Consider the following 22,674-nt stretch of genomic DNA (forward strand, 5'->3'; position numbering starts at 1 on the left):
GGTACCATATAAAAAATCACAAATCTTAACTTGTAATATTTTAACAGGTAGTTATTAATTTAAAAGACACGATATTTCATGTAAAGACCATGACACGTACCTAGCCAAGTGGTCAGATACCTCCCTTGGGAAAAGGAGGGCAAGCCCAAGGGAGGCAACATCAATTTGAGTCCCTTAATGGCATTTTCTTATATTTTAATTTTGAAGTATTGCACCTATTCAAGTACCTATTCTACACGGGCGTAGTGACTGTTTGGCCTACGCGCAAGGCTTGTCTTTACTCAAGTGTTGCACTTGTTCAACCCACACGTATAGCTTTGGTCCACCCGAGCATCATGTCTCTTCCCAAGCAAAAGCATTGGTCCGCCTAAGCATTATGCCTCTTGGGACGGGCCATGCATACAGGCCTTGGGCATGGGTTGTGCGCCCCTTGTGCCTCTAAGCCTATTCCATGCTTGTTAAAATTAAGAATCAATTTGTTTTTACAAATGGTGTCAACACATCTCATCTCATCTCAATATCTAAATACTATTCAAATACAAACATTTTTTTAACTTTATAATATTTTTATTCAGATTTTTATCTCTCATTTTCTAAAATTCCATAAAATATCTTCACTCAAATCATTTTATTACTATTCATAAATTATCTCACTATTATTCACATATTTCTTATCTCATATCATTTTATCTGTATAACTAAACGAGACATGAATCTTCAAAATAGAGCCATGAAACTTCGAACTCATCCCATTTCCTTTGAAACAACACACCCTCACTACATCCAGCTACTAACTTAAAAATAAAAATAGATAAGTACGTGCACACTTTCCTTTTTTTTTTAATAGGCAAGTTTAACATTTTATAGATAAATTAAAGGATTACATGATATAAGTTTCAGTGGGGTGGAAGTCTCCTACAGTCATCTCAAAACCAACAGATACATCACATAAAAAGAAAAAAAAGGATATAGAGCCAAGTAATTGACTCCCATCTATGTCCCACTAGGGAACATCATTTGAAATTGTTTTTGTATAGTCTGATAAAACAGACCATATTACTACGACTAAAAGCCGCAATAAAGAGGGTTGTGCTACATCTTGTTGGTTTGGATTGGCTGGAAAAGATTGTCATGCTCACTTTTACTTGATCCTCGGTTCGGGAAAGCAGGAACATAAGATAGCAACTCAAAACAAAGTCGAGTCATTGGCGAAGGACCAACACAAGTTGTGGTGGCGCGTGCAGGTCACACGCCGCTATTAGAGTGGAATGGATGGTTAGATTCGGAGGGTCAGATTCGGATGATCCAAAGCCTCTGATGCCAAGGGAGCTGCGTGTGTCGACAGAAGCAACTCTAGGATGCGGTGGCGCGTGGTTGACACGCACGACATAAGAAGCGTGTGCGACGAACACACCGAACAAATGAGCAGAAACCTTCTGCAAACTAGAAGATCGATGACTGGAGATGCAGAAAAGGCAGCGCCTGTTGGTCTGAGGGCGCCGAAAAGTAAGAGATTGGCTTGTTGTGATGCTGTGGACAAAAACCTAAGACAAAAAATAGAAAACGTAATTAAAACAGGAAAGAAAATTAGGCTACTACGGCTGGCTAGTAGAAAAGGTATAGGTGGAGTCGAAGCTCCAACACCCTTCCTCCCAGTGAATGGGCTGGAATCCTAACGACGACAGAAAAGCTTTTTTTCACCTGGAGTAGAGAGAAAAATGGCTTGACTCGGGAGGAATTACGTGCCAATACACAACACGTGCATACTTTCCTTGCTAGTTGAACCTTTTTTTTACAGGCTTCTTCAAATTAAATTATTCACACTGCTTCAATTTCATTACCTTTTCTTCAATGGGAGAGATTAATTTTTTACTCCAAATTAAGAAAGATCTACATAGCTGTCATGTCATGGAAAATCTGTTTCTAAATTAACTTGGTTCCAAATTTTAAGCAACTTAAAGTATAAGGCTAGGAGGCTTCAACTTCAACCAATTATGCTTTATAAGCAAATACACTCTGTACATGTCACTCCTAAAATTGTACAAAAGAACAAGAGAATTGGGGTACATTGCTGTTAATCTGAGTTAACTTTTCCCCATTGAAGAACTTGCCTGGTTTGGTTTAGTAGATTAGATGAGTAATCTCATATCATTTTATATAATCATTATAATTTTTTCAAACTCTCACACAAAATATAATAAATAATTTAATTTTTAAAATTTTAAAATAAAAATAATATTAAAAATAATATTTTATTTAAATTTTAATTTTAATATCATCACATCTCATCAATTAACTAAACGAGAATTATCCTCATTGATACATACTTGGCTGACATTTGCGCACACATATCAACTCTGATTTATTTATCATGGCTGAAATCTTGTTATATAGAAATAAAACTTATTTAATAGAAATTTTATTTAGAAATTTTATTTTCAATACACTTAATATACTGCTGATGTATCAACGATGCTAATGATTGGTGTTGCGATTTTTTTTAAAGTAATAATAAGTCTTGCTATAAGTAATATGCTAATATTTTGACTTATATGTAGTAAAACTCCTTATTTATAAATATACTATTTCATTAAAAATAAATTTTAATTTTAAAGAGGTATCTTTAATTTAATATAAAGTTGTAAGAGAATCGTAAGTTAATTATTTTTCGTAATTTATATTTAGTCCTGCCTCCACAATGCTCGTTAATTGTCGAATAATCTAAATGCAAAAAAATAAAAAAATTTAAGGGATTTGTACTTTAAAATTTTAAATGATTTAATATTTAGTAAGCGTTATTCTATTATTAAAGCCAGTATGTAAAATACACAATTTTTATTACTTAAATGATAAAATTTGTTTTGTAAGATTCAAATTTTATAATTTCTTTTAAATCAAATAACGTCATGTAAATATTTTATTATTTATGTTATACATACCAATATATAAGTAGAATTTTCATTTATTAATACATGGTTTTAACTATATTTTTTAATAGGGAATAGACTTTATTCATTCATGAAAGTGAAATTACAGCTGTGACCTAATACATACAGGAAAAATCTCAGATTACAGGCTAACTATTCATGGTTGGGGCTCTACCAGTACACAAATTCTTTTATGACTTGTATGGTCTTATCTTCTATAACTCTTTATAGACAAGCCATCTAAGAGACCACACTCTGCCTAAAATAGAGATTTCAAACCCTACCTCCAGAGGTGGAGAGGACTTTCACTCTATAGACAAAATGTCCAAGAGACTATTTCTTTTTTATTTTTATCTAAACAAAAGGAAATAACAATAAACATAAAGATAGATGTGAAAATGACGGATTACAACTGTAGATTCAAATATTCAACTTGCTAGAAAGCAAAAATAAGAAATAAAGAGATTGTGGTGGCACGTGAGGGACACGTGCCACGCTAGGAGTATGGCGGCCAATCGAGTCTGAAAAAATCGAGGTCCTTGATCCCAGAAACGCTGTGCGTGGCGACAGTAGAAGTTTCATGGTGCGGTGGTGCGTAGATCTCATGTGCTGTTATGACCCATGTGTGTGACTTATGTGCCGCTCTGTTCGACGAAAGTCTTCAGTCATCTAAAGGATCAGCAGTCTGGGAATCCTGTGGAGGGGCGCGCGGTAGTTGCTGAGTTTCGAAAAGTAGCATATCGTCATTTCGCCATACTTTAGATGGAAAAACAAATAAAACTAAAAAATAAAAGACTACACAATCTCTGGTTTAACTAGATAGGAAGAGAGAGGGATGAGTCGAAACTCTACCTGGACTGGGTTTTTGCTGGACGACTCTTTAAAGAGAAAAGAGATAGAGCTTTCAACTAGGGTTTTTTCCACTTTTACTAGTAAAATTCGTTGTTTAACTATTTTAAGTTTTAAATGCTTAAATTATCTCGAGAATTACATATCTTGTTTACCAAGAAGTTAAAAAAAGAATATTATTATGGACCATCTGAAATTTACCTTTGGATAGTATTCTTGATGTGGCACTACCTAGAGAAAAAATAAATAAAAATTATATTTAAACTAAAAAGTCATCTGAAAATATAAAAAGAGATAGTTACTTTTGTCTTTTTTGAGTTTGTATTTTTTATTTTTTTAATAAATTGCATGATATAATAAGATGGTATCACGTCAAGATGATCATAAGCGGTAAATTCTAAAATGATCAAGTTATTTTATTATTAGAACAAAGGAAAAAATATATTTATAATTATGAATTATATAATTATTACGTAATCATTTAAAAAAAATATGAGATTTATATAAAAATTAATTTTATAATAATAATATTTTTTTTTAAATGATTATGCGATATTTTATTGATGATGAGGCTTTGTTTCTACGGTACGGAAAGCGTGTCAGCAAAATTAGACCCACATTGTAACGGCCTTTTGCCTTCACGCGACACACAGACAGAAACAGAAACAGACATACAGAGATGAAGAAATCCGGAGGCACAGAGAAGAAGAGGGCGCGAAGATCTTCAGGAGCTATCCAGAACGGCTCCAGAGATCCCAACTTCGATACTCCTCCTAGGGTGCTCTCTCTCTCTCTCTCTCTCTCTCTCACTCTCTAGCTGTGATCTAGGGTTTTATTTGTTTGAGCGAGGTGATTGTGATCGGACAATCTTATTGTTTTTGAGTGGGCTTATATGGTAGTTACAAATGTATCTGTGAAATTTTGAATGTAAATGCTCAGCTAGATTTATCTCTGAAATTCGTTATACATGCATACATGTTGTATATATGTGTATATAAGCACTCACCATGTATATACAGTTGTGTATGAGTACATGAATCTCAGGGTCTAGACAAGTTGTCGGTTTGTGCACGAAAAAAAGGAAAGGTCAATGATTTCTGTATACCCAGTTTGCATTTTAATGGACAGAGGGTGGGAGTGCTTAGGATGCAGGACACCTCTTATTAATTGGTTTTCATGGGTCATATTTCGGTATATTCTTAAGTTTTTTTTCCATGACCTGTTGATGGTGCATTGTTAATCGTTCTATTATATAATTGCGGTCTTTTATACATTCTTCTAGGCTTGATACGACTCTCTATATAGTTATATATTCAAATTTTTTGCCACAAAAGGCGTGCTTTGCTGACCAAATTATACTTCTGTTAATAATTTTATGGACTTATCTGTGTTTTTATCCTTGCTTTGTTCTGATTGCGATGCTATTATTTTTCTTTTCAGGGACAACCGGTCAAGCAGGATGCCTTTCAGTTGTTTGCTGAGAAGGTGAGAGACAATAAGGATCTGGTGTCTAGGTGGGCTGTTCTACAGGAGACACGTGTGGAGTACTTCAGAGGAAAAGATTTTGTTAGCTTCTTGAGAAATCATCCGGAGCTCAAAGATATTCTGGAAACGGATAAGAACTTAGATACAGATGACCTAGCTAATGCTCTTTTAAGAAAGAATCTTTTAGTGCGTTGTGATCGTGTGGTGAAAACTGTCCGTCCTGGGAAGAAAAAATTGTCTACTTGGCCAGCACACTTGGAGATTTTCCCTGTATGTAGTTCTTGTATTTAACATTCAAATGTTGTTTTGAGCCAAGTGCTTTACAGTTAGACCTATGAGCTGCTTAAATTTTTTATTTTGCCTCATGCGTCACAGCTAGCTGCTTGCTTTATATATTGTGGATACAAAACCATTATCTTCTCGATACTACAAAGACACCACTACTTTTGGCCTGGTTAGTTGACTTCTTAGAGCCCAAACCTGTTTTACACACCAAGGCTTAGTAGTTCTATTATGTCTCTTTGTTTGCGATCACATAAAGTGACTAGTCAAGAGTTCAGTATATGGGGCCTGCATAATGTTTTTTCCAAAGTTACATGATCTTGCACATTTTTATCTGCCTATTTGCTGGCACAATATTTGGCATTGTGTTTGCTTGTTTTCGTTTGTATATTTTGATGGAAGATTGCTTCCTTCCACAAGATTCTTGCTTGTGGTATCTAATATGTTTTCTCGTAATCCCTAGGGTTTGGCTCAAGTGGTAAGGGGGCCTTGATCTCAGTGATATGCTCCCTCCAGGTCAAGGTTCGAACCCTTGGGTGCAAACAATTTCTAGGGCCACATCCCATCCATGAAAAGTTGATGATTTAACTGATCCGTGTGATGGGGACGTGTTACACGCCCGGAGTTTATCTGGATCAAAGACATGTTGCATTTGCACGGTCTCTGGGATTCCTTGTCATCAGAAAATATGTTGTCTTGTAATGAATCTGCACTATCATAATAACCTTGTTAGTTTATAAAGACGGGAGCTTATGGGTGCAAATTGGACATTTGAGATGAATGTCGGGGAATAAAGGACTTGAGAAGACCTTCCAAACATTTTTAATGTTCCCTTTTGAGTTTTGAGTGATATGGATATCATTTTGAAGTGTATCTCATCATGATTGTTGTCTGCTTTACTTTTTCTTCGAAGATTGGAGCAAATTTATCATGTTTCATAAGCATGTATCAATTTTTATTCTATTTTGCAGGAGCAAGTGTTTTCTGAATATGATGCCTTTTTTGCATGGACATTTGTGAAACGCCGACCACTTTGGCAGACTCTTCTCTCATTTTTCTGGCCCGTGTTGACTCTTGCAATTTGCTTATTTCCTGTGTATCCCCATCAGTGCAAGCTGCTAATACTCTACTCATGCGCAGGAGTCTTGCTACTTATCCTATCACTACTTTCGCGTAAGTTCTGCTCTGTTAATATATCTCACATTTTTTTCCATGTAGCTTGGCTTGTTCCTAGAACATTGTTGAAGTGTTGCGTACTATTGTGAAGTGAACCATTATCATTTTATATTGCACCAACCTTTCACTATGCATATCTGTCATGTTTAGACAACCAGCATGCATATTGTATTTTTTAGTATATTTTTATCTTTATGTTAATAATCCTGTAATTATAAACAAACAAATAAATTGGGATGCAGGAAGTTATGTTTTGTTAAAGGCTGACTTCATTAATGCACTTGTTATGCTCGTAAACTTCAACCTGTTTTAACCTTTGCAAGCTTAATTACTTGAATTAAAGGTGCTTTAGGTGCAAGTAGCTGTCCTGGAAGAATGTTTTCAACAATATGGTGATGATGTGGGACGTATTTGGATAGGTTTATGGGTCATGTGATAAACTCTTTCTGAGATGATTTGGATTGTGATTAGGAATTGCTTTATGGTGTTGATTGCACAGTTCCAATTTGTACCATCATCACTTAATGCTGAATTGGTTCAACCTGCTACTTTTCTTTTGGGATTTGTGCATGCCTTAGACTATTTTCTATCATCTTGTGGGTTTCCTTTTTCTCCTCTGCCTCTCTCTCCCTAGGAGATTAATTCAGCTTTCCTGTGGTAGATGATATTTTCCACCCGTCTATCTACAAGCAGTGCAGTCACCTCGTTACAGGGTTTAAGAGTTGCATAATATATGCCTTTTACCCAACTTCAGCGACAAACCCTAATGCATCATCTGCTTTTCTACCTGGAATTGCAAACACTATAAAAAAGATGTTATGTCATAGGGACACCTTTTATTTTAAAAGATGTCTTGAAATCTAAGAAAGCATTTTCCAAGTATTTTTCACATCAATGTGCTCCGGATCTAAGGAGTATTGCAACTAATCTTATGAGTAAACTTTGAGCTTTATATTGTGTTATTTTGGTTTTCTACACCCTTATGTAGCATCCTTACGAACTAGGGAACCTCTCAGGACAGGCCTAAACAGGTCTGCAGAGAGCCTACAAATCAGGGCTGATGTGGGAATACTGCTGGCACTCACTCAAGATATGAGCATAGTTTGACATCAGCCCCACTGGCAGTGTAGTGGTATTAAGTTGGTGGGCAGAGTGAAATCTTTTCTCATTTGCTGGACTCTGGGGTGATTTTGAGTAACTTTTTTCTGTTTTGTTTACTCAATATGCTGTTTTATTACTGTGGAGCTTGACAGTTTGTTGTGCTTTTCTACTGGATATCATTGAGATTTCTTTCTAATTTGCAGTGAGAGCAACTATATTTGGTGCTCTTTATATTGTTATTGGAAAGCGTGTTTGGTTCTTCCCTAATATCCTTGCTGAGGAAGCGACATTGAGGGAATTATTTCGTTTCTGTCCTAAGAAAGATGAGGAAGAGCGACCCAAATGGACAACAAGGCTTTTCTACGCACTTGTAGCTGTGCTGGTCATATTGCTGCTGAGGCATCATGCTCCTGATGAGGCTGCTAGAGCAAGGTTAGTTCTGAATATCAAAACCTAGTTTGTATTGATGGAAAACTACTCCTTTCTTGCATTGGTGTGAAGTATCAATTCAACCGATCTTTCAGGTATCAAAAGCGGGTATCTAACATAATTGATGATGTTCTCGAGTGGTCTCCGAGATTGGCCCTCTCTGGAATGATGGATAAGCAGCAAACCGTCATGAATGCCACAGAACCAAATAGTAGTTCCCCGGATGCCAGCCAAAGTACAGAGGAAATGGCTCCATCCAACATTGAAAGTGAAGAAACCACCTCAGACCAAAATGAGGCAGAAGCTTTTGAACACCTAGACGATGCTGATCAACATAAACGTGATGATAATATATGATGTAGATCGTGTAGTGCTTAGTGACCGACATATCGCATTGCCTGGTTTTTGTGCTTCCCTTTTTGGATTTTGTTTTATGATTTTGAGTGTAAAACCCTTTGTATCAAACAATCACAATAAAGCAGCTTGTTTCAAAGTCACTTTTTAATGGTATTATAGAAATTCGTAATACTCTTAAATTTTAGTAGCTTATACGATTTGTTCTAATGATATTGCTAAATGCTATGGAACAAGACCGCTTTGTACATCAATTTTGGATCTGTATACAAGGAACGCGCACGCGCGCGCGCGCACACACATTACACTAAAGTGATGAAGTCATGCCCTTGGCCATGTTGAAGAGTCCATGAATTGTTTGTTTTATTTAAAGATCGAAGTGCTCTTTCAACATCGTGAAATCTGGAACAATTCATGGTTGTTTCTGAATTGAAAGTGATTTTGGTTAAAGTAATGGCTTCTGGCTTTGGGTCACAAGGTTTCAAAATGGGTTTTACGATTACACGTAATTGATATGTTGATATATATTTACGTGGTACGAAAGCCAAATAGACAAGTAATGGAAAATCAGTAACTGCTAAAAGATGAAAAATCTTTTTTTTTTTTTGAATTAGTAATCATAAAAGGTATGAAGAAGCCTTTCATCTTCAAATATTTTTTTTTTTGGTCTACATCTTAATATCCTTAGATATAGTAAATTTATCAATGAAAGGTCCTTTTAACATTTGAGTGGTTGAGATAGGCTCTAATAAAATAAATTGAAATGATGAAGTGGCTCAGTGGAATACAAAGAGGACACTTCAAAAACTATATAGGTATTATATTAACAATTCAAGTGGGATAATCCATTAACAATACATTGCATCAAAATCAATTTATGAATCGTTTTGGATTGGTTTGGATTGGTGCTTTATGTGCAGAAAGGAATCAGTGAACCATTTATTCCATTGTGAAATGGATTAAGTGCTGTGGGATTGAGTGCTGAGAAGGGTTGGGCTGAGCTGGGTTATGCCAAAAGCAGTGGTCGATTTTCTAGCATGCTGGACCAACTTTCAAATGCATACTTGTTCTCAAGTGGCAGCCGCATGAAAAATGATGCCTCTATGTATTATGTAGTGTATTTGATTGGAAAGAAACGAGAGGTGCTTTAATGATAGAGAACGCCATATAGATGCATTTTGGAAGTTTTTTATAAGCACTCTACTCAGCTAGTTCTCTGCTATTGTACTCAAGGGAGGGGCTGTAAACGAGTTCTTGTCTTCGCTTTTCTAGTATTAGAATGTAACTAGGTATTTCTTTTGTTTACTTCCTGTGTACTTGAGCTTCGCCTATTACATTGTGTTTAATCAAAATTTTTAACTTATCAAAAAAAAAAAAAAATCAATTTATGAATCGTGTCTTGTTCAAAAACCACACCAATAACTATTGTTGATAGGCTTTGCCATATTATTGCCCAAATGTAGTCTTTTTTCAACTGTTGTTATTATTATGTGTTTGTTTATTTTGATGAACTTTGTTAGGTTGTGATCTTAATTTGTTTGGATATTTCGATATGAATAATCTTCTCATCAGTTACTATTCATTACTCTACACCTCATACTTTATGAAAAAAGAAAAAAGAAAAGAAAAAGCTGTTAGGTGTGGGGTGTGAGAGTGAATAGTAGCTGATGTCTTCAATGCATAGTGGGACGTACAGCATTTGAATGAGTTTTTCTGCATGAAAAATGGAGCATCTCCCTTATATGTGGGTGGGTGGAGATGAAAACTTTGTGCATTCAAACTTAAAATGATCAATATAGTCCTTGAAAATTGGATAGTTTCGCTTTCAGCTATGTAGTACATGTGCTCTTCGAATGACCATAAAAACTCCTCACTGTTTTGGCATATGACACCATAATCAAAGAATGCTTTGTGTATCCTGATGGTAGAGATGCCCATGGAACGAGAAGTCGAAACGCAAATCCAAGTCAAGCATGTGGAGAGAGCTGATCTTGCAACAAGCTCAGAGGGAGCTCAAATTATCATGCCAATCTACAACACTGCTAACCTTCTCATAGTACTTCTCAAACATCTCTCCCTTCACATGCTTGGCTTGGATTTACAGTTCGACTTCAGGTTCCGCAGACAGCTTTAGCATCACGATGCACAAACATTCTTTGATCGCGACAACATAAGTGATTGCGGATTGAATTATGCCGAGTAAAGAGACTTTGAATTGCAAGGGTAAGTGTTTTAATGATTAAACTCAGGTTGAGCTCTCCCAATACTCATTTGCATTTTTTTCCTACTCTTATTTGTTTCCTTGCTAATGACGAGAAACCTCACAGATTTGTTTTGAGTGGAGAGAGACCACAACCTCTTTATATATAGAGTACTGCCAAAGTGACTCTGCCATTTAGAGTCATAACTTATTGACTCTTCAACTTCCTTTAAGGCTGTATTTGGATTTTGAGCTGAGTTGAGCTCTTTATAAATAGTAATGAGTTGAGATGGTAGAGTAAATTTTGTGGAGTCCACCTAAAATGAGTTTAAATGTGTTTGGATGTTGAGATGATTTTAGATGTATTTATGAAAAATTGAAAAAGGTTGTGGGTACCACATGTAAAGAAGTATTGAATTGAAAAATGTTATAGATCTTATATGTAAAGAGGTTTTGAGTTAATATGAGTTTAGTAATTTGAAAATTGAGTGTTTGGATATTAGATTTAGCTTAAAATTAGATTGAACTAAGTTGAACGATGAGTTTAACAACCGAACGGAGCCTAAATCTCCATATCTTTTATGAATTCAATGGTTTTGAAACCAAAAAAAGCATGATTTGAAAAGAAAACCTAAAAAGACACCCATTAGGAATGGCAAAGGCTCTACTAAGTTTGTGCCTTCATAAAAAATAAAAGAAAATAAAATAAAAGTTGTATTTATACCCCCTATTTCTTGCTCAATATGTACAAATATACTTACACTTTTCTAAAACATTGGCTTGAACTCTGATGAAATTATCAATTTTGAAAACGGCATTGATAGTTTTGTTCAACTGATGTCGTTAATTTGCTTTCCTTGTCATAAATAATCCCTTAATTACTCTGAGTTATGAACTAAATCAGTCGACAAAGTTGAATATATGATCATAAAGCTAGCTAGGACAAAAAATGGGCATCAGCATAGGAGGAATCATACAAACTAGCTATAATCATCTGGTCTATCATTTACAATCCGAAAAATTCTCTTGTTATAAAAGCTGTGCTGCTAGAAGAAGCGGAAGAATGTTTTTCTAACTTGTTTGGAAAATTAGGATCTGCAGAAGATTGATATAAAAGGTGGATTGGAAAAATGCTCAGTGACAGTACTTATAAAAGCTGTGCTGCTAGAAGAAGCGGAAGAATGTTTTTCTAACTTGTTTGGAAAATTAGGATCTGCAGAAGATTGATATAAAAGGTGGATTGGAAAAATGCTCAGTGACAGTACTTCTTCAAGCCCCTCTCTGTACTTCCCAGTGATCATGCCTTGTCTTTTGACACATCAAAGAACACCTTAGTCTGACATAGGGGACAAGCCTGAGAAAACAAAAAACATCTGTCATGATAAATTCGAGTTTGCAGCTAAAATAAAAGAGTGCTAAATGTTTTCTTTTTTCATCTTGAAAATCTGAGCAGCATACCTTATTGATGTTGAGCCATTTGGTTCCACAAGTAGCATGGTAGACATGTTTGCAAGGAAGTGTCATCTGTTGTTCACCTCTTTTATATTCCATCTGGCAAATCACACATCTATACAGGAACCGAAATGAACCAAATTAGGAGTCTGCAGACATGCATTCAATTGATGATTCTATGATATTTAATGATGCAAAGCTCACTCGAGGCCACCAGCAATGCTTTGTCCCAAACTATAATACTGCATGAACTAGTGGCTTAGAACAGTTCAACAATGACCAAAAATAAACATATCTTATAACGTGAAATGGCAAGAATCAAGATTTCCAAAAGCTGAAAAGATATCAGTTGGTTGCAAAGGAGACAGATATCACAAAGTGCTGCATAAAAATACAGCTCACAAGCCCAAATGTTACCTCTCATCTCCGGACTCCTTCCCTGACATGAAATCACACTCATACTTTGAAATCGGGAGCAAAGAAATCTGTTCTTGAGAAAGACCTCGACTTTGAGTTTCATCTTCCCTTGCATAAAGATCTCGACTTTGAGTATCAACTTCACCTGTTTCTAGAAGCTGAAAATTTCAAATGTATCCAAGTCAATAGTTTTCGATTATCATCCATGTAAATGGTAATAGTTTCAATTCATATTCACTTGTTGCTGTTACCAGACAGTTGCCAATCTAAAAGCTTTAAACATGTTAATTGCCAGTTTTGAGCATCTTAAAATCCCAAAAAGTAGAAGCTACTCCAGTCTAGAGACACTTTATATGAAGTTAGAACCGAAATAGACAAGTATACTCAGAAGCAAATATTAAAGTGGATATTCAAACCATCAAGCCAGGCAGCAATGCTAACAGAAAAAGTGAGACTCTCATGTACTAACCGTATTGAGCATAGAATCAAGAGAGGGGTTTTCTTGACGAAGGACCTGTAAATTTCAAGGAAAAACTTGAACAAATGCGTCAGAGTCTATTTGTATATTTACAGAGTTAATTAGTTTCATATTTTTTGCAGTTAAATTATGAAAGCAACATACCCGAATAATAGGAGAAGCAAGCGTTCTCTGTGGTACTACAAAACAAGGGAAGAGAGAAATACGTTGGTGAAAATTCCAAATAAATATCATGGTAGTAGAAGAAAATAACGTCAGCCGAAAGAAAGGTTCATGAAAACATCCAAGCAACCACTGCATAAATCCCTTGAAGGTCTGAACCAATCAAAATGATAATATATAAAGGGTGCACAAGAAAGATAGCAATGTATACTATCAAGCAGTGAAGTATCTGTGGTGCAGTTCTTTGAATTATGGCAAGAGTTTTGACAAGCTTGTTTAATTCAATTCAATGGAGTTTTGTGTTCTTTTGTTAAAAGGAAACAATTAAGATGCTTTAGACACAAGAGTGCTTGTTGCAGGATGTAGCTCAAGTGGTATATTCTCAGTTTCTTTTATTCTCTTCCCCCTTCTTCAGCCAGTAAGAACAACTATGCAGTAATTTTTATGTCTGACTCTCACTCTCTCTGTACAAGCGCATTAGTCTGTGCATATTGTAATAAGTAGTAGCGGTGACTGCATTTTCTTCCATTTCTGCATCTACTTCAGCTCTCTGCTGGTTCATCGTTGATGTAGAAGACCTCATACTTTTGTAGACTAGTACTCTACGTTCCTCATCATCATTGTCCTACACATGCACATCCGAACAAATTTAGTCTCACAATCTGATATAGCTTGATGTAATACGTCGATCAATAGTAGATCTAACGTGTTATATCTAGTCACATGATCAGAGTACCTGATCATCTGAAGAACAAATAGAAACAGACTCAAGTAGAAGAAGTCGAACTCTATCAAGCTGATGACGAGGTTGACTATTAGCATCATACTAACTTGTAAACACCAAATCCTTCCATAAAAATTTTACCTTTCTGCTGAAATATTGTGCTTCTCTCCATCTGACCTCACACTGCATATATATTTAGATCTCTCTCTCTCTCTCTCTGCGCTTTTTGGCAGACTATGTTTCAATCCATTCCGTAAAAGGGGGATATGTATTTGATCCGTAACAGAGTTCTCATTTGGTAGGAAACGTAAGGCAATCCATATTCTTCAAGATTGTATTATACTGCACGTAGACATGAAAAAAAAAGTAAGATTTATCATTAAAATTTGATTTTTTTTTTTTTTTTTATGTGATCCAGATTTATCTATTTTTTTTAAATAGAATGCGCGAGATTTGCATTCTTGCAAATATCATTTCTCAAGTAGACAGATAATGGAATCTTGCTTCTTCTATCCTAATTTATCGTATTCTCTTTAAATAAGAAAAATTCTACTTATCACCCTTTACGCAATACACCAAGTGATTTATCATTTTTGCTCTTCTATTTAAATACACACATATTGATGTGTAATCATGTGTGTTTAAAAAGTAATTCTATATATAACTGTGAAGTGCGTAAATATTGCGTAATCGTTTTGAAAAAGAGTGGGGTTCATCATTAAAAAATTAATTAATTTTTTATGTGGATCTCATGTTTTATTTATTTTTTTAAAACGATTACTCAGCGGTTGTATAATTTACAGTTGAAAATATCTTTTCTCGCGTTTAAATAAATGATAAAAATGAAAAATTACATGTTTGTGTGTGGTGTGAGGATGATGAATATGATTTCTCAACAAACAAATAAAAATCACCTTCTTATAAAAAACTATTAGTGCTAACAAATATGATCAATTTATAAGCTAATTGACCGGTGCCATGCTATATCCCAAAAAAGGAAATAAAGTCCAAAAGAACAAGAAAAAAAACTTGAACATTAATCCAAAACCAAGAATCACCAGCAACCTTTCAAAACTATAAAACAAATGACACTAAAAAAAAAAAAAAAAAATCCAATGTATTTTCTCTGAAGGTAAAATATAAATCTGTAAAATTAAATTTAAGAATTCTTATTGAATTAATAAAAAAATAAAATTAATTCAATAAGATTTAATAAAATGTTTGAATTTGTTTCACAAACTAAGGAATTGATCTTAACAATAAAATGGTTGAATTTCATGGCTGAGCCTTAGAAATTTTCAAAATTCATATCAATATCAATTATTTAGTTATATTAAGATCATTGTATCATTTAAATTAGGTAAATTAAACATTCCTGACCTATAAAAGTTAAATTTTAGAAATTTTGTATTTGTGATAAACTATATGAATTTGATTATAAAATAAATTAGTTATACTTGTAACCGACACATATAACTGTAGGAACATAATTATATCTTATTTTCAAATAATTTAGATATTTTCACTGTAAAGTTATAAAAAAAAAAACGAAGTTAAACTAATTTAGATAAATAATAAATTAGAAGTTATACCGAGTTTATATGAATTTATACGGGTTGAGCCGAAATCGTGAGTTTCAATCGTAAGTAGGAGTTGGGCTCAATCTAATTCATGGATAGCGATAGCTTTGGGACCAATAATTAGGGGTGTAAAAAAAATTGAAAATCGGTTTAACTGATCGAAAGTTTTGATTTCAGTAGGGTGTAATCGGTCTAATCCAGTTTTATTTCAAAACCAGAACTTATGATTTTTTCAGTTTCGGTCCGATTCAATTTTTCTAGTTTTACGGATTATCTATATTAGTAATAATATGATATTTACATATATTAAACTTTTAGTCTATTTATATTATAGTATATGTACAGTATTTTATAATAATTAACACATACTAGTATTGTATTGAATTTAATTATAGTCTATATAAGTTCTAGACTTATTATATGAGTATATATGAACAAATGTATAAAAATGTATTTACAGAAATAATATATATTTTATAATTTATTATGCCAAAAATATTTTTATCATTGATATATATATTTATAAAGTAAGTTTATATTAATAACTTAATGTTAATGTTTATATTTAAGATTAAAATTTTATGTTATATCAAATGTTATATTAAAAATTCATAAGATTAATTTATGTTATAAGATTAATAGACTTGAATAATAAGATTATAATTTTATATTATATTAATTATAAATTTAGCATATAATATATATAATATAATATAAAATTATAAATATATAAACCGATCCGATTTGATTTAAACCGATTTCTAAAATATAAAAACTAGTATCGCACTGGTTTAGGGCCGATTTTGATTCTTGAAAATTGATATTATACCAAACCGCTTACAAACCGGACCGATTCGATTTTGGACAAATTCTGAAATTGAACTAATACATATTGATTTTGGAAATTTAAAAACCCCAAAACCGAACCGATTACACCCTACTAACAATGACAACAAATAGTTTTATCCTAGAAACAAGAGAAAGAAAAAATAATGTCTAATACACTTTCCATATTTATTAAAATTTTCAATATTTTTTAACTTTCTCCTAACTTTATTCCCAAACATTACTCAAATATTAAAAATAAAAATTATTTCAAATTTTCAACTTTTAATCAATTATTACTCAAAACAATCAAACAAATTAATACAACTTTTACGAACTTAAAAATAAAAAATAAAAGTTTATATTCAAACAACTTTTTAACTTTAACAATCTAACTCTCGCAAACTCCAATACTAACACTTATTTTAAAATATTTTTATTCAAATTTCTGGCTCTCCTTTCACAAAACCTAATATCAAACAAATTCATAAAATTTTTAAATATGTTCAAAAATAACTGTAGAAAATATGCTAAAATCAGCAAATGAGGAAATTTAAGTCCGAGTTAAATTCGTACCACATTACCTACTAAAACTACCGTCACCAACTGGAGAACAGCCGCCACTCCTGAGGCAAAAAATGTTGGCTTCGAAAGACAAAATATAGTTGGATCAACAATTTCATCCACAAGTCAATCAAAATCAATGTTTGAAAAGCTTAATGTTCCGCACAATTCAAATCAAATCCTATGAAATGATCAACATAAACAACACAAAGATAGATCATCAAGCCTCCTATCTAATTAACAAGATGGTTTGTACATTAACCCAAGAGTTTAAAAGGCAAACTTTGAGTCGGCTAATTAATCTCTACCTTTGTACAAAGAGCAAAAATGGAAGAAGAGGCTGAAATAAAGAACTGGAAACCTTTTAAGAAGCCGTTCAACTTCTCCACTCTTCATCCATGTCACATGCACAATATTAAAGCCAAGAATGATTTGCCGCCTGGCATATAAATTGCCAAGAATGCTGTCTGTAACAGATTCACAGGGACTGATCCCGTTCCATCATGGTGGGGTCCAATCCACAATCCTGGCACCCAACTCCCTCCCCACAGGAGTTCATTGTATTGCAAGACGCCTCTGTGAGGCCTGGTTAGAAGAGATGCTTCCCCATTGCTGGCCTGAACAGTCTCCTTCCTCGCCTCTTCCGCCCATATGCAGATATGATGAGACAGGTAAGACCTCATGATTTTGGTAGCGGTTGTCACCATTTACATAATTCTGAGCTTCAGAAGCATCTTGCCTCCCTTCCTGTTGCCCATGAGAGGAATTCCATATTTCAGCAGAGTCAGTGAGCAAGGGTTCAGAACCAGACGAACTTGCAGACTGTGATGAGAGAGCTGGCCCAGAAGCAATGCCCTTTTCTTTGGCTTCATGGTTCGCAGCATCAACATTACTTTTCTTTGCAAAACGTCCTCCACTTGCCCTGGCCCTTCTCATAGCATGCTGGTGTCGAGACTCATGCAGATAAGGCTGTAGAAGATAGGGAAATTAAACAAGGTACCGTATAGATGGAGCTCAAATTCTGCACATCCTAATACATTTACTCCATAACCATGGAAACTCCAATTGCACAGAGTAATACATGTAGTTCCCCACAGTCTTAACAGTTTCAAGTTAAACTTAATTGTCTCAATAAAAAATTTATCATACATATGTACTTACAAAAACCAAAGCATGCATCTTATATTGAAAGTCCGGCAATATTAAAGTTGTACTTCCCTTTTCATCCCTCCATTTGAAACGTGTGCCCATATGGAAAGTTCAAAGCACCAATAACACAAGAAGGATTTTGGGAGAACATATCAAAAGACATGTTATCCGAGAAAAATAAATGCCCCTCCTTATATAGCATATTTATTTCTTGTTATTTAAGATACTTATTACAAGCGGAAGTAATATCAACTAAAGAAGTATAACATCAAATATTTCAAGCTGAAGCAGAAATTTTAATACATAACAACTAAATTAAGGCACTGATTCATTCTACCTTTCTAACTTTTATCAACTTCTTTTCAAGCTCGGCCTTAGCACGTGCCTGTCTCCGCCTCAGAATACCTTGGTATTGTTTGGCATTCACATAAACAGGCTCTTGTGCCATCTCGAGAGGTAAAGGCATTCTGGCATGAGGCATTCCAAGAAAAGGAGGATAGCCCTGACCATGACAAATACATGTCAGACCATTCCATATTCTAGCAAATTAGTCATGAGAAATATTTGTTTCATGTAAAACAAGCGTCTTATTTCAGTGAAGTTTATAACTCCACCAAAAGGAAAACTACATCAATTGACTAAAAGCAAACAACCTTCTAGCACATAAAATTATTTCTATTATCATTATCACTGTTGTTACAGCATAAGCATAATGAAAAATTGCTCCTCAATAAAAATGAAACAAAAATCATGGAACACCAGAAACGAGAAATACTTTGCATATACTTTCTCGTTGCTGCTAAGCCAACCATAGATTGGCAGACAAATAAAGTGACAAAGAAAACCACCCATGAAGACAGATCTAGCGATCTAGCGCTTCGGGCAGACTGAGTATAGTTAAAAAGGAAAGCCTTCAATTTGTGACCATGTCTGCAGGTATGAATAAAAAATGACCATTTCCTACCCAATCGGATTAATCCCAGTCCCCACTCCCCCAATATATTTATACAAGAAACTTTTTTTTAAAAAAAGAAAAAAAAAGGACAAAAGGGCAATGAAAAGAATAGAAAGAGTACTGTAAATTGGTAAAACAACAATTTAAACTCATGTATCCCACATGATCAAACAGAAAGGTGTTACACTTGGATTGAATGTATGTTCGAAGTTCACTTACAGATCCACCCAGTGGATATGGGGCCAAAGATTTTAGACAAATGACTTACTGATCATGAAGTTCCAGCACAGTAAAGATCCAAATAAGCCGTGGATCAAAGAATTACATGTCAAAATTCTTATCCCAAGAGACAATTCATGGCCCTGTTAGGTCAATATTCCATAAGAAACCCCAAGGGGTAGGCCCAAGTGGTGAAGGCCTTGGTCTTTGGGTATCACTCCTTTCAAGGTCCAAGGTTCAACACCTCATGGGTGCAAACAATCCTTTGGGGCCACACCTCTTGGTGAAAAGCCAGCGATTTAACCAGTTCCGTGTAGGGAAACTTCCAAGGGTGCGGTGCACGGAACCGGGGTTTACTCTGCAGGGGTGGGTCCGAATGGCCCTGCCTTGGAGAGGTTCCCCAATATAAGAAAAAAAAAAAAAAAACCGTAAGAAGACACTACTGGATCACATAATTAACTTTTTCTCTGACTATCGACCTTCTACAGTTTCCCAATGCCATGGAAAGAACAAGATGTGGTCTTTTCTTATCAATTCTAATCCCAATAGATGAAAGTATATTTTCTAAATTCCCCAACCCAAAAAGTATTAGCTGAAAAGGATCCTCAGTCAGAATCATACTCTGACCTCAGTTCAAGTATAATAAAAAGCCAGAACACCATCTTACATTCTAACCACTATCTATCTCAAGTCCGATAACACACCCAAAGCTTAAAACCTGACACTAATGTAGAGAAAACAACAAGAAAAGAACCAGAGGATACCTCTTTATTGCAGTTTGATTGGATGCCATAAAATCTGAGAGATGAAAATTACTTCCATATTTGAAGCACTTTAGTAAGAAGATAAGTACCGAGTTTTCAAAAATCAAACCATTCAATGTAAAATAACTTAAATAGCAGTTGACTTTAGAAGAAATATTTAATCCTTGCAACATAATATAACTCTTGAGAGCATCATCTCATAAAATCAAAAATTAAAAGGACGGTTGACAACCATGAAGACAACAGCCAATCACGTATAATGACAAGAGTAAACTTACATAAGGCTGATGCCCATAAGCTGCTAACATTCCCCCATGATATGGATCCTGATATGGATTTGATGCACATGCCTGCAAAAGAATTAAAACAAAGTTAGGAATCCTTCAGCTCCAATATCGTACAAGTTTGAGCTGTCTAATTTTATAAGTTAAACAGGACCCTAAGCCCTAAAAGAATCTTTTTGGCGGGGGGGTTCAAAAGGAAACACGCTTACAATTGAGTGGCCAACAAGTTCAAGCTGCGCAGGTTGTGTGAGGCATTCATTACGCATAGATGGCGCAGTTGACGCAACATGCTGCATATTTTGGTGGTGTTGTCCATAATTTCCGGCTAAAAATAGGAAATAAAGCTATTGTTTAGAAACTTGAAGAACTTGTATCCTCCATGGAGGGCAGGAATTGGAGATCTCAATAAGTGTCAAGCTCATACAAAAGCGAGAAAATCATTTTTGTTTATTCATAACATTCGTGAATATAAATTCTGCCTTACAATATTAACTTTCTTAGTGTCACCATTTGAAGCACCTGATCGAGAAGATGCAGTATTTTGTGATTCTTTGGTGGCATCGTCACCTTCCTCATTCGGTTCATTATTTGACAGTGATTGACCATCGTTAGAATCTGAACCAGCATCTGGGCATTCCAACGAAGACGAATTGGATACATTCCCCCCTGTCACAGCAGGGGAGATGGGATTGTACCCAATATTACGCCACCAAGGTTCAGTATAGACAGCTGGTGGCTGAATGGCATGTGAACGAGGGTCTAATCGATTTGGCTTTTCAGACTTCTGCTGCATTCCTTCAAATTCCTTATAAAAGTGTAGGTGCCTTTATTCCTGGTACAACTGTAGATAGAAAATAGTCCAAAGTCAGTAAAATGGGTCCGGAGGGAGTTTTTACATCAACAAGCACACGAATCCAATATACAGAAAACGGGATCTTAATTAATCTAGCTCCATGGCTGTCCAGCTAAAAAAGAAAACTCCTTTACCAAAGACCCTAAAAATTTTTCCCTGTACCCTTTAAAAAAGACTTCTGATATATAAATTTCCCAAATACTATCAGCTACCAAACAGAGCATAAGACCAAATCCTAACACAAAAACAGCACCATGAATCAACCTCACACCATCAAGTTCAATTTCTTCGATCCCCAGTCACATGAACTCGTGTTGGTTCCCAGAAAACAATCACGCTTCAAATTCTCAAATCCCCCCATTTCCAAAAACAGAGCAAAGCCCAAAGTCCCACATACAAACAACCTCTAACTTTCAATTTGATACTTCCATTCCAAATACCTCAAAAGCCCATCATAAACTCCTCAAAAAGAAACCAACTCAAATGAAATAAAAAATGAAAATTCTCAACTAAAATCTCATATTCCTGAAAACCCTAAAAACCAAATCCCTAATCGAAGAACTCAATTGCATAAAAAAAGGAGTGAAGAAATTAAAACCCCTAACTAGTTATAGGGAGAATTGGAGAACTTACTTAAACCCTAGAATTTTGGTCCCGGAGAGAATCTGAAAGGGGTCAATCTAATTTCTAATTACTATGCACCCGGCCTCTCTCACACTGAAGCGGCAATACAAGGGCTCTGATTGCGTCACCAACACGGCCCCACGTCGGTTAAAACTGCTTATAGTTCCGACGCGTGGAAGAATAGTGACCCGGTACTTACCGATCCGGTTTTCCGTTTCGTCTGCGGTTCGCGACTAGCGTGGGAATTGAGGAGAGACGGTGAGTGCTGGTTACCGGTTGAAAATCAAGGGCGCAGGAGGGTTCGAGTCCCGCATGGGTGAAGTTAGCAGAGGCTTTTGGAAGCAGATAAAAACACTAGAGAGAGAAAATAAATAACAATAATAAATACTAAATCTGAAACCCCACGTGACACGCACTTGACGGGCAAAGCCCGGAAAACGCGTGGCTCTACGCTGGACCACTCCAGTAAGGACATTACAGCAGGATAATCCACGTGTCGCATTGCTTTTTGTTTTTTATTTTTTGTTTTCAGAAAATCTTAGCTCATTCAAAATTTTGTTTTTTTTTTTTTTTTTCAAAAATGCTATTTGTACCCGAGAGGGTACCTTTCGCGTACCCGTGATTCCACGTGGAATTAGTGAAACGGTGCAGATTACACTATCGTCGTTTTGTAGCTTTTGATTGTTGCTTCCTGAAACTCGAAACCCAGAACCACTCAAACAAATAATCATGAATTCAGAGATGAATTTCCTTAATTACTACTATCTATACGAAATTTATTTGCATGGTTGAGAAAGTAAAATGCTTGCGCTTTCACTAAT

General features: G+C 35.1%; 2 protein-coding genes across 3 annotated transcripts; one reads left to right on the forward strand and one right to left on the reverse strand.

The window, feature by feature from the left end:
- Window positions 1–4,363: 4,363 nt before the first annotated feature.
- On the forward strand, window positions 4,364–8,746 carry LOC109011334. Its single transcript, XM_018992491.2, has 5 exons — window positions 4,364–4,554; window positions 5,217–5,531; window positions 6,515–6,716; window positions 8,024–8,252; window positions 8,345–8,746. Exons 1-5 carry the CDS (start codon window positions 4,456–4,458, stop codon window positions 8,604–8,606), a joined length of 1,107 nt encoding a protein of 368 aa, XP_018848036.2. The 5' UTR covers window positions 4,364–4,455; the 3' UTR covers window positions 8,607–8,746.
- Window positions 8,747–17,118: 8,372 nt separating this feature from the next.
- On the reverse strand, window positions 17,119–22,209 carry LOC109019615 (nuclear transcription factor Y subunit A-1-like). 2 transcript variants are annotated; one of them, XM_035690184.1, is made up of 6 exons: window positions 21,863–22,209; window positions 20,896–21,217; window positions 20,586–20,701; window positions 20,371–20,442; window positions 18,492–18,656; window positions 17,119–17,974 (listed from the first exon to the last, which is right to left on the reverse strand). In XM_035690184.1, exons 2-6 carry the CDS (start codon window positions 21,167–21,169, stop codon window positions 17,561–17,563), a joined length of 1,041 nt encoding a protein of 346 aa, XP_035546077.1. In that variant the 5' UTR covers window positions 21,170–21,217; window positions 21,863–22,209; the 3' UTR covers window positions 17,119–17,560. The 2 variants fall into 2 exon arrangements, with proteins under 2 accessions (XP_035546077.1, XP_018857499.2); XM_019001954.2 differs by lacking the exon at window positions 21,863–22,209 and adding an exon at window positions 21,494–21,685.
- Window positions 22,210–22,674: the final 465 nt, after the last annotated feature.

The sequence above is a fragment of the Juglans regia genome, chromosome 5 (assembly GCF_001411555.2).
Source record: "Juglans regia cultivar Chandler chromosome 5, Walnut 2.0, whole genome shotgun sequence".
NCBI lineage: Eukaryota > Viridiplantae > Streptophyta > Magnoliopsida > Fagales > Juglandaceae > Juglans > Juglans regia.

Coding starts and splice junctions, on each gene's coding strand:
- LOC109011334 (XM_018992491.2), top strand. CDS start 4,456: ATGAAGAAATCCGGAGGCACAGAGAAGAAGAGGGCGCGAAGATCTTCA. Junction 4,555..5,216: donor ACTTCGATACTCCTCCTAGG/GTGCTCTCTCTC, acceptor TTTTCTTTTCAG/GGACAACCGGTCAAGCAGGA. Junction 6,717..8,023: donor TATCCTATCACTACTTTCGC/GTAAGTTCTGCT, acceptor TCTAATTTGCAG/TGAGAGCAACTATATTTGGT.
- LOC109019615 (XM_035690184.1), bottom strand. CDS start 21,169: ATGCAGCAGAAGTCTGAAAAGCCAAATCGATTAGACCCTCGTTCACAT. Junction 20,702..20,895: donor TACTGCATCTTCTCGATCAG/GTGCTTCAAATG, acceptor TCCTATTTTTAG/CCGGAAATTATGGACAACAC. Junction 18,657..20,370: donor CTTATGGGCATCAGCCTTAT/GTAAGTTTACTC, acceptor TGTCATGGTCAG/GGCTATCCTCCTTTTCTTGG.